The sequence below is a fragment of the Tachypleus tridentatus genome, chromosome 8 (assembly GCF_004210375.1).
Source record: "Tachypleus tridentatus isolate NWPU-2018 chromosome 8, ASM421037v1, whole genome shotgun sequence".
Lineage (NCBI taxonomy): Eukaryota > Metazoa > Arthropoda > Merostomata > Xiphosura > Limulidae > Tachypleus > Tachypleus tridentatus.
Genome location: NC_134832.1, coordinates 73,568,538 through 73,581,246, shown reverse-complemented (window position 1 = coordinate 73,581,246; position 12,709 = coordinate 73,568,538). Strand labels below are relative to the sequence as shown.

Genomic DNA, 12,709 nt, shown 5'->3' with positions numbered 1-12,709 from the left:
CCGGTGGATAGTATAGTTGATTCACTTATTCCTAAGTTATTCAGTTTAAGGGGCATGTGTTTCATTTTATCAAAATAAAAGGGATATGATGAAAATTTTTAGGAACACCTTTTTATTTATTTTTAGAGTTGTTTTCTATATTCAAAAAATATTGTTGAAGGTGAACAATTATATTTAATTAATGTAAAAGGATTGTGTTAGTAGTGTTTTACTACTTACTTCCCATATTAATCAAAATATTGTTCTAATTTTGCATCACCTATCAGGTTACCAATGTGAAATTAGATATATATAAGTCAGTTGTGGTCAGCCTAGAATGACATGAATGAGCACATCATTAGTATGTTAATATTAACATTCTAAGAAATAGCTTGAAGTTTCTCTAAAGATATCTTAGTATAGTAAGATGGGTCATTATAATTTTATATAATAGGTTGGCAAGGCTTCATGTAAAAAAAAGCAGTTTGATCTTATTTACAGAAATAATAAGAACATGCTCAAAACAGTATCTCAAAGACTTCTCCTTGGGATGTGCAGATGAGTTAGGTTTTACTTAAGTCTCTAATGTCCTTATGTGGTACTGATAAGATTGGAAATGGAAACTGATATGATTAGTGATAGTAGTAAGTATAAGCTATAAAAACACAAATGTTTTTAGTAGTGGAAGTTGTTCTCTGTCAGTTATAAGTATGATATATTTTTTACTTGGTGAAGTGTATGTATTATGATGTTACAAAACATTTATAATAAACAATCTAATTGTCATATGAATGTTAAGGGGCATATGGTTACTGTTGTAAGTTTAGATTGTTTTAATGAGTGCTTTCAAAAGGCTGGTCAGTCTTTAGTTATTTGCTCATTCTTTTGGTTTCCAGTGAATTGGAGAGCGAGAATTGTAAAAGTTAGTTAGAGCTATGTTTTTGTTTTCATTATTGAAACTTGTCCAATGTACATATTTTATTCCCTTTCTAAGCAGCTTGTATAAAAAATATCTTTATAAACCCAGTCGTAATTTGTGTGTGTGTACATGTAGATACTCTTATACATATCAGTTTTAAATGTTAAATATTCATATATTTCCATTTAGGGAAGGCATAATTTAAACTGAAATAATTGTCTAACTTTGAAAATCTCATCTTATAAATCACTCTGAATTTAACAGGTAATTACCACAAATATATGACGTTTCATTGTGTACTTCTTTGCATAAGTTTTGTTTTGATTTTTTTTCTGCATACAGATGAATGAAGAAGAAAAACAAAAACTGTAGTGGTATCCATATCACCTCAAGCCAGAGCTTCTTTAGCTGCTAAATACAAACTTACTATTCCAGAAACAGCAAAAAGATTAACAGGATTTTTCAAGGGTATAGGTGGGTGATTTTTATGGCTTATCGTTCGCATTTTGTTTTCAAGAGATATGCAAGCTATTTTCTTATTGTTGCTGTTGATTATAGTGAAAAAAGTGTTCAAGTAATAGAATATGGCATTTTTTAGTAATTACAGGTTTTCCTTCATTGTTGTGAAGTGTATGGTGAGCAATAGCAAAGTTACTTTTGTTGTGGTAAATATTCACAAGCCTAAGATTTTCTGAAATTGCCTTATGCCATTAAGTGATATTTGTATTTATGTCTATATGTATATTTCTAAGAACCCTCGAGTGAAGGCAAATGATATTATTCAGCTGTTTTGGGAATTAAAACATTTATTAAAATAAAGTAGATAATGATGTTTTCTTAGATCATCTTCAGGTTAACATTTTTAGGAGGTAAAATTGAGTTACTTTACTGATACCATTGATTCCCCATCTTGAACTTTTGTTTGCTCCATCACATGGTACTTTGTTTACTAGTAGTCTCATTTCTTTTGATTTTCATTGGACTTCTTTCATAGTTGCTATTTTTGCCTTTCAAGATGTTGAAACCCAGCCAATATTGTTGTACTGTACGGTTTCTTCTGCAAACTTATCAGCTCTTTCATTTAGCTTTATTGCTGCATGACCTAGCATGGTTTTACTGTGAAGTCATTTTACTTTCTGCTATCTAACTGTAGACAAGCAACTTTGAATTTTATGTAGTACTGCCTTGAGTTAGTCACAAATATTATGTTACTGGCACTGTATATTTGTGGTGCATTGCTTTATGATGGAATATCAAAACTGAACCATAACACCAAAATGCCTCAAAAATCAGGAAAACATTGCAAAAAAACAACAACAACAACACACACACAAAAAGAACAAATACTAGGTTAGCTTGATAGTTAAATTAAAGATGAATATAGAAAGAAAGAAAAATAAAAAATGACACCTTCAATACAAGCTTAAGTTTTGCAGAAATTCACATCTACTTCAAAAATTGAATCATTCCTATATTTTTCCTCATATTTTAATTTTGTTAGGCTAGTATTTTTATTTTCAACATTTGAGTTTGAATGTCTATCTAATAGTAATGATTCATTTATATGTATGGATTTTCACACACATTTCTCTATTCATGTTTATAACAGATGCAAAAAAAAGGTTTTAATGACATTCTTACTACATATCTTGTAATTTACAATTTAATAAACATATTTTTGTTTGTTTAACATTTTTGTTACTTTTTAATTTACAGGAGTCCATTACGTGTTTGATACAACATTTTCTCGCAACTTCAGTTTAATTGAGAGTCAACGGGAGTTTGTTCGTAAGTACAGAGCTAAAGATATCCAACCTGGATCATTACCTCTTCTGACCTCAGCATGTCCAGGTATTAAGTAATTGTTTGTTAAACTGAAGAGTATGTAATTGTTTTGATTATGGACATCACCTGTGATGCTCAATTAGAGTACAAAAATATGCTAATATAAGAAAAATATAAAACGTTGTTTTACACTATTTTAAATGTACTTATGCTATTATTTTAAAGTAAAAACTCCGAGATTATAGAGGAATAGCTTGCAAAATTCTTCGTTGTGTATAAAAGCTGTTATTCTGAAAAAAGTTATGAATTAAATACACAGTCATTACAATGTCATTTCATACTAATTTTGATTAAACATATAATTTTCTGTTTTTGTACCTCCAAATTTCCTAGTAAATGTCAGGGTAGTACAAGTACTTATGAATTTCAACTTAGAAGTAAGATATTTGATTCCAGTAGTCATAGGAAATATTTTTGGTATGTTGCTAATGCTAGATATATACTAAAGCTATCACATTTTATGGATTAATATAATATCAGATTTTGTTACTAAATCTAAAATTAATCCACCAGATGACTAAATTAAATACTTGCAGTAAACTTGCCTAGAAGTATTATCTTATGATTTAAAGATTGAACTGTTTATTTTTATGAACAATATTTGGTGCATTTAACTCCAAGCTTATCAGTTGAAAGTTAAAAAGTAATAAAGGATAAATTAATGTGTGAATAAAAACTGCCCCTCAGTGGTATGTGTATTGGTTTCTAACCTTAAAAATTGGATTTCAATACTTTTGGTCGACACATTTCAGATATTCATTCCACTGTGTGGCTTTGTGATGAATTGCCAACAGACAAAAAAATTGAACAAAATATTCATTTTTTTCTTGGACACAAAAATTTATTCAATATTACCTTTTATCCAAGTTGGTCTTGCTTACATCTTGTTAAACAACATTCACTCACGAATGACTTCTTTATAATATCTCATGAAAATTTCATTAGAAACAAGTGAGGATACTTAAAATTATTCAGTGAAATATCTATGTTAATAGTATTTCCATGTTTCGTTGAAATCTTTTGTTTGACGTTCATGAATGTTTCTGCATTTTTTGACAAATATTACTAGGTGTTTCTAGAGAAACCTGAAGTAAGAAACATCTGTTATTCTTGAATTTCTGTTACAGTATGATGTCTCTTTTACTTGTAGTTTGTTGTATGCAAATAATTGTTGTCTAATGTGCAACTATGTTAAATATGTGTCCATTACACAAGTCATTGTGAAATATAACACTATGCAACACAAATTTTGTTCCTGGATAGTATGGGTTATTTCTTAATTTCTTATGTTGTAAAAGTACAGAAAATGGCCATTATTCCCTTCAAACTTTGCTTTTTTGATCTGGATAATGAAATATAGAAATTAGCCTATTTTCTATGTAAAAACAGGCAAATTTGCACATTTTCATTTACATAAGGTTTGAATGAAACAACATATGAATCAAGATTTACATGTATTTATACTAAAGTTATACAAAAATGAGTAAAAATGTTTAGAAGTGAGTAATTTTTTGAGACTTGCAACTGTAATGTAAATCACTTTCATGTATCAGCCCCCAAATATAGTCTCCCATCATGTTTTTGTTATATGCTCCTTGGTAGCAGCATTCAAAGTCTAGTATATCTTGCTCCTGTGAGTATTCTCCCATGTTCTCCTTGAATGTATCAAGAGGAGCATCAAGGATATGGATTTTAAAGGACAATCTGCAGCCTATTTTGCTGTAGTTCTTTACCAGAGCCTCAACCAGTTCCACATAATTTTCAGCCTTGTGATTGTCCAAGTAGCCTCGAACCACTGCAACAAAGCTGCTCCAAATTTTTTTTTCCTTTCTGCTGAGCTTTTTGGGGAATTCTGTGCACTCCAGGATCTTCTTTATTTGTGGTCCAACGAAGACATCAGCTTTCACCTTTGCCTCAGACAATTTAGGGAAGAAGTCTTGGGTTACAGGCAATTCCAGTTGCCTCACACAGACTGGATACATTGTGGCAGAAGCAGAGCCCATCTTGACGAGTGAAGCTGCTTGAAAAATGTTGATGACACTTCCTCTGACTTGTGACTTCCACACTTTCATCTGACAAATCCCACTCCTTGAGCTGGATGTCAAAAGCTCAGCATTCAACTTTGTTAGACCAAGATCTCTGATCAAGTCATTGAGGTCTCTTTGGTTGGGGTAGTATAGGTTTCTCTCACCAGCTGCACCTCTGAAATTGTAACCTGGATCTTCAACATCTACCTCCTCTTCTGATTTGCTGCTCTCTTCTGAGGATGGGTGCTTTCTCTCTGGCGGAATGGGTACAGGGAGCTCAGGGCAGCGTGGCGATGAATGATGGAATGTTTGGATACTTGATAGCAGATGCATTCTTGCCAGCCCAACGTTTGAAAGGGTCCACCATGCAGAAGTAGCAATTGTTTGAGTGGTCAGTAAGTTCATGCCAAATTCTTGGAATAGTGAACTTCATAGTTCTCTTTCTCCTTTGTACCATCCTGCAAAAGAGCAAAATAAAATTGTTATTATGAAGAATATATTTATTTCATCCACAACTAATGTGTAAGAGGTTTATGCACAATATTTTATATGTGATATTTTTCTATACTATTGGAAAATAAAAGATATTTAAATTTTAAAAGATCTAAAATTTGTATAATATAAAATCTTACTAGTCAATCAAGCAAAAATTGTTCATCTTACCTTCTAGAGTTTTTTGCAGTGCTCGCAGGTAAAATGAGGTGCCCAGGGTTTGTTTTAATTCCAGACAGGCATGTCGAAATATGCCTTGTAGGCTTCAAACATTTTAGCAGATGCTGTCAAAGACTACTTTTTTACTCTTGTCTTGATAAATTTACCACATACCTAGCAGAATGTGTCTGAAGAATACTTCCAGCTTCTTGATGTCATCTCTGATAAAATTAGATAGGTCTATGTGTTCACTTAAGCAGCTAGAACTAAACTGAAGTGGTGAGAGTTGAGTCCCTGTATATATATTACTATTGAAAGTTCTTGTAAGTTCTACAGCATTCTAGAAAATTTTTGTAAATTCTACAACATTCTAGAAAGTTCTTGAAAATTCTCTATCAACTTCTCAGAACTGAATCTATTTAGAATGTTCTGGAAAAAGGGTGAATTTGAAAATTTCATTACCCAAGGCAGAAAAGCAGAGTTTGAAGAGAAAAATAGGTTTTTTTCATTTACTTTAGGCATAAGCAATTGGGAAATAACACTTTCTGCCCAGGAACTAGAAAGAGTAAATATTTAGTTACATAGTGTAATAATTCACGTTTTATAGTGGTGATGTTCTTTAGACTTGTTTTCATAAAGATAGGACAGAAAATGTGTTAGTTTAAACTTGTAATTATCAGTGACTGTTGGGATAGTTGGAGTGATTTGAAATGTTTCTCAATATTTTCAACAAGATAATTTAAAATAGTATTCATATTTCTATATCTTGCTTAATATAAATGAGATCTGTTTGTTTTTTTAAAGTTTGTTTGTTCCATGAATTGTATAATGGTATGGGAAGTTTTATATGGTTACATACATCATGCTGTTTACAAATGTATACTTCCTGCTTTATGCATTTAAAAAATACATTTTAGTCTGCAAGGAAAGAAGCATTACATGGAAAGTATTCTGGTCACTTTGACTTAGCAATTGTGTAATTATTTATATGATTACTATAATTTAATGTTTATAACTAGTACTATTTTAGAATAAAGTACATGTACTAATTACAAATTTTTTACCATATGATATCCTTTTTTATGAAACTATAATTTTAAACATGTTTTATTTGTACCTTTTTTTTTTATAATAGAGCTACTTATTTCTAAGATGTTTTCTTGTGTCTTTGTATCACCCATTCAGCTTAAATGCAGGTGTGCCTCAAGGTTCTGTACACAGTCCAATACTTTATAATATATATGTTAAGGACATACCTTTTTCCTCACTGAACTCAACCCTTATCTCCCAGTACGCTGATGATATCGCTATTTGGAGCACCTCGTGCAACCCCCATACTGCAGTCTCACGAGTTCAAGCAACCCTTGACACAGTATCTCAATGGTGTAATAAATGGTGTGTCATCTTAAACCCCTCGAAGTCACAAACCATCGCCTTCCACAGAAAAGTTAAGTTCAGGAAAAAATTCAAAAACATTAAACTTAACCTCAATAAAACTGGTATCTTCACAAAGTCTATCACTTTCCTAGGCCTTACCATGACTCATAACCTATCCTGGACACCACACTTTCAGAAAATTGCTACCCAAGCAAGCAATAGAATTTTCTTTCTGAAATGTATTAGTGGCCCAAACAAAGGCTGTTCCCCAAAATCATTCTTGCAATATACAAAGCATTCATTAGACCCCTTTTCGAATATGATAATGCAGCTACATGTAACATGACTGAAAAACAATACTCAATATTGCAAAACTGCACCATTAAAATCGCTTACTGCTTCCCTAACTACACTCCTGCAGCATACCTTAGTTCTTTAACTCAACTCTTATCAATTAAGGATCGATTCATCAAACTTGCCAAACGATACTACACTAAAGCTACTGACAGAAACCCCTAAACTCGCCAATTATTCCGACTGGCAGACACACCTCAAGCCTGGGCTAAGTATACTTCACCATTAAACTGGATTACTAACCACAGTGACCTGTATTAACTTTTATTGATGAAACAGACCATATAGTGTTACCCATTTATATGCCATTAATGTTTTACATTCCAGGTTGGGCACTGGGTGGGTAGATTTTTTGGCATCCACCCAGTGAAAGTGGTTTTCTCCGGTTTCCCCACATCTAATTTCTTGCTATTGGATTTTTAGATCCCAGGCACCCTGGCCCTGAAAAGACCTACTGTTTTTTTTCCTGTTACTCTCCACTTCCCTTTCATTTCTCTCTCTCCCTATATTATTCTTTTTCTTTCCCTTCTCTCTTTCTCTATCCCTCTCTATGTCACCAGTTCCTTTAAGAATGTGTGACCTGCTGCAGCCTTGGTCTCCCTGTTTGTGATCATGATGAATTCCATCCACAGTGTACCAGTCCAGTTTTCTTGCTCCTCAACTCCTATTTTATTGTTATATTCAGACATACACTATTCAATGTTTTTCTACCTCTCTCCTCACAACACATCTTACCTTATACACATGTGGGACTGAAGAGAAACAACAGTTTCTGAGTGTCCTGTGTTTGCCTTTAGGGTTTTTCCCCTCAAAGGTCTTCAAAACCCAAACGACTACCAAGTTTTAATAATAATAATTGTGACTTTGTATGAGTGAACTTTATTATTTTCAGTGAACAAAAAGATAAATGTAACCATGGTCTCAATTAGCATTTTATAATTAACATTCGTTTTAATTTTCAAATATTGTCCAAGCATCAACAAAATAAAGAATATGAGCTGTATAGTTCAATACTGACAAATAAAAAGTCATTCATTAAAAATATTAGTTTATTTGTATGTTTTAGGCTGGATTTGTTATGCAGAAAAGACACATGGGAATTACATTCTACCATATATAAGTACTGTAAAGTCTCCACAGCAAGTGATGGGCACCCTTGTGAAATATCATCTTGGTCCATTGCTAGGGAAATTATCAAATCAGGTGTGTACACATGTCAGCATCAGTTCTAATGTGGAAATTAAATTGTTAATGTGGGCACAGTGTAAAGGCTTTTATTGTTTTCTTTTAAGTGTCAGGTTTCACATAGTAGTATTAACGTTAAGGTACAGTTATTGAAGATGTATGGATAAATTTTGCCTCATTTTACAACAACTTTTCTTCACACTATTTTCTATCTATTCTAGTTTTTGCTTGCCACTAGCCATGATACCACTACATTTATTAATATGACTAATCATGTAGAAACACTCCACCAATAGGAGTGTGACACTACTTCTGTTGTAACTAGTGCCCTCTCAATTCTTGCAACCCATGATCACTTTTTAATTGACAATTTTACTGTTTACTGTTAGGACGTGTTTTCAAACATATTTTTGCTTAAATGCTCGAGTTTACAGTTCAATGTTTCAACTACATCAATTTTTCTTTTCTCAGCTATAATTTTTTTAAACTTTTACATTTTTAAGTTTTTTGAGATAAACTTCTCTTTCTTTTTCCAGTAAACTCCATTCCTTAAAAATGCATAATTCTACTTTTAGTGTTTTATATCTCCCTCCAGAAACTGAGCACACAAGTCATTTTTGCACCTAGTTATATTTGAGGGTAAACACACACCTTGATCCTCACATACTTTGGATGCCATGCCCTGGCACGTGATCGTTCTGAATTTGTGGGGATTGGACCTCCTTTAATTCAGTGCCTGCAACAGGAGGTTTTTTGGGACATTCCTCAATCTCAGGTGCCCAAGTCATGGCTAGTTTTCTTGCATAACTTTACCTGGCCTTCTGTTTCTCCCACACCCCTCTCTTCCCTGTTCCTTCCCCTTTTTGGTTCTCGCCTCCAAATTGTTTCAAGTTCAGAATATTTTTATGAGGGAACTTGACTTGTGTCCCTTCAATGGGACAACATTTTGTCTACAGACTTCCAAAGCTATGGTTTGGGGTTCATTTCCACATGTTGGATGCTGCAGGTGGTTCAGTTTGGCTTTCCCTACAATATACACAAACATTCATCAGACATGGTACAACAATGTTTTAACGATCTTTGACACAGATTAAGTTCTGAGGTGATCACAGTTAGTATGGTTCTTTATCAATTCTCTCTACTCCTGTGGTTTCCATTTCCTCTCAGAGTATTCAAGAGGGGGTTTGAGGTTTGCTTTGCAACAATGCCATCAAATGCAGAGTTCCTTATGTTTAAGGTTTTATTCCAGTCTGTTTGTTGTTTCCTAGATATTAGGGGACTAGTGCTCTATCACTACTCGGTTGACTCTGAATTGTTTATTGGTCCTCCCACGTTTCACAGTAGAGTCGTAATTAGACCTTAGTTGGGTTTTCTTCCTGGTTTGTGGATGATGGTCATTGTATCATATGCATTCCTACACATTAACTTCTTTCCTACATCTTGACTTCCTTCATTTAGTACATAGGGGTTGTGTGTTCATTCCATATTTTTTCACTGGAACTTTCCTCGACTCCTTACTATAGGATGGTATGGGTGTTTGCCCATCTTGTTCCTTGTTTTGCATGGACATTTGGGGAGCTGTGTCCAGTGGAGTATTCTGGATCTGAAAGCTTTTTTCACTAATATAATAAGAAACTGTTGGTTTCCTGTTTTTTCTGTGGCTGGAGGATTGGTTGTTCTCAGTCTGAATTAGATGAGTCTTTACCTTATTTTGCTTACCTTCCCATCTGTCTGCTTTTCTGATTATTTTTTTTCCACAATGGTCTCTGTTGGGTTCTGTTGGTAGCACCAATTTGGATGGCTTTACAGTAATTTCCAGTTGGATTCCTCTACTTGTCACCTCCTTTCCCTATTCAGCCCTGCATGGATTTTCTGCTCATTCCTATTTTACATCTTTGCAAATGGCTTTTGTCTGATTCCTGGTATGGTAGTACAGTTTTTTTTTGTTGTGGCATTTAGCATCATTCTTTTTCTCTTTGTCTTCATGGGTTGGGTACCAAAGAACTGTTTCACTTTACTAATGTGAATTTTCCCAAATTGTCCTTTTTGCCCAATACTTTGGCAGCTCAAGTGGATATTTCCCCTTCACTCCCATCTCCTTTCTTTCCCTATCACAATTATGCCATTCCAGTTCTATTTGCCTTCTCTTCCCAATCAGGGCTTTCTCCTGTTATGACATGCTTACTGATTCCTTCCATTGTAACTGCTCCCATTTGTTCATTCCTTGGACTCCTCAGTTATTTGATTATTATCCAATTATCATTGTGGATGAGATTTGCTAATTGATTCACCTGGCTTATTCATCCCTTTCTCCATATTATTTTTGCCGAGCTGCCTATTTTCATTGTCTGTTGTAGGACTTCATTGGTCCCAGTTTGTGGACCACTCTCCATACCTTTACTGCATGTTCTTTACAAACTAGCTGCTTATTGTTTGTTCTGAGGGGTTTCTTCTTCCTCCAGTTGCCAGTTTGTACAACACATATTGCCTTTGAGTAGGTAAGTCTTCCTTTTATCTTCCTTTTCTTTGCAGGGATCTTTATCTCGTACTTGGATCCTGCTCAGTGACTAGTATTGCTTGACTGTAAGATCTGTATGCCCACTGTGGAAATGGAGTGTTTCACAAGACTACTGGTAGGTATGCCTTGCAGTATTTTGCTTCATAAAAATGCCTACCCTAGACCATCTGCTTACATACTAACTTGAGTAAGGCAGACAGGAATTACTGCCCCTCTCTGATGATCTGTATACTATCAATCATGGAACCTGTATGGTTTTCAAAATAAGGCCATTGAGCAAGCATTGCACTATCTCTGATGTTGCATTCTTCCAGATTCCATTCCCCTTCTCCTGGCAGAGTATGAGAATTCTTGCCACTTACCAGTTCCTAGCCACTCTCAAATGAGGATATGACATTTGCTTTCCGTCAGTGTAGATGGTGTTGATGCACCCCGACTGCAGACCTGATGTACAATGTCAGGTACCACCAGGTGATGGATGATACATTCTGTAAACAATATATGCAGTTTGCCCTTCCAGTTAAGATATCATTCTTCCTACCATCCCCCAAAAACTGGTTCCTAGTGAGGGTTAGAGCTAGACTAGTTGCATAAGTCTGTGTGGTGCAAAGTACTTTCTTCCTACTGTGGATTGAATGATAAATCCAAAATACTGCTTGGTGACAGACCAGAGATGCATCCCCATGTTGCTGCCCCTCTTCCTACTTTACTTTGATCATTGGTTTCTGAGAGATATGGTGATGATTGTAGCAGGACCAGCCACATGTGTTTGGCTGGGTACTTTCCTCCTACTGTGAAGCAGATAATAAATTTGCTATACAACCTAGTGTTGGACTGGAGATGCACCATCACCATGGCTCTCCACCTTCCTGCCATCACCTGGATGTTTGTTTCTGGCAGATATGGTTATGGTTGTGTTGGAGATGCACATGAGCAGAAGCTGGTGGTGCTTGGTAGGGAGGTTCCTCTTCCCTGCCAGTACCCGTACTTGAGGTGAACTGTTAATTATGGTTTGATGCACCCTAGACACTCTATACCAGGATCCCTTCTTTTTTAACAGGGCTCCACCCTCTTGGTGACACATTTGTAAAGGGTAAAGAGTATACCTAGCTCAAAAGTGGTTCAGTTTCCCATAGGTATGTTGGTTTTAGTTTATTCTCACACCCCATGGTTTTCTTTTAGGTGCTTCCTAAAGGAGGATCATCTAGCCTTTTTGAAAAGTTAACATTTTCCTGAAATGAAAATGTATTTGTCTTCCCCACTTCCAATGTAGTTTAACTTGATCTGCATAATCTCCAAGTGAGTGCAGGCAGCAATTATAATGAGGGCACTAGTTATGATAGTGTTGCACTCCTATTGGTGGAGGGTTGCTGCATGATCATTTGCATGTTAGTATGCAGATGTCTCTTGTTAATATACATGAGAGTAAGTGGGAGTATCAAGGCTAATGGAAAGCAAACATTTGCACCACTGATGGAAATGTAAGTCAAGAAAAGTTTTTTGTTAGAAGAGGTAAATATCTATTGGAAATACATTTTCAGTTTAGGAAAATGTGAACATTATGACTATTTAGCTGTAAGAAAATTATCTTTGATAAAAGCTAGTAGACATTAAACATAGGCAACACTTTGTAAGGTGCCAAATAATAAAAAAATACATTGGGTCTGCTGTCATACAAATTTAACAAGTTTCATTCTTTACTTATATTACCCAAGTTTAGTACCACAGTTCCTTAATGGCTCACTGAACGTGTATATCATGTATATCCAAACTGCAGATGGGAGCCTTAAATAATGGAATACATTATTGGTGTCAGTGTAAATATGAATTCACTGCAACACAATTATTTGTTGC

At 34.7% G+C, this 12,709-nt stretch overlaps 1 protein-coding gene across 1 annotated transcript in view; it reads left to right on the top strand.

The window, feature by feature from the left end:
* The window catches only part of LOC143222674 (cytosolic Fe-S cluster assembly factor narfl), a 39,529-nt gene that overhangs the window by 14,413 nt on the left and 12,407 nt on the right, over positions 1 to 12,709 (top strand). Inside the window, exons 4-6 of the mRNA XM_076449496.1 lie at positions 1,254 to 1,372; positions 2,615 to 2,749; positions 8,219 to 8,355. Of these exons, the coding sequence (XP_076305611.1) occupies positions 1,254 to 1,372; positions 2,615 to 2,749; positions 8,219 to 8,355 (391 nt within the window). The remainder of the gene's footprint in view (positions 1 to 1,253; positions 1,373 to 2,614; positions 2,750 to 8,218; positions 8,356 to 12,709) is intronic.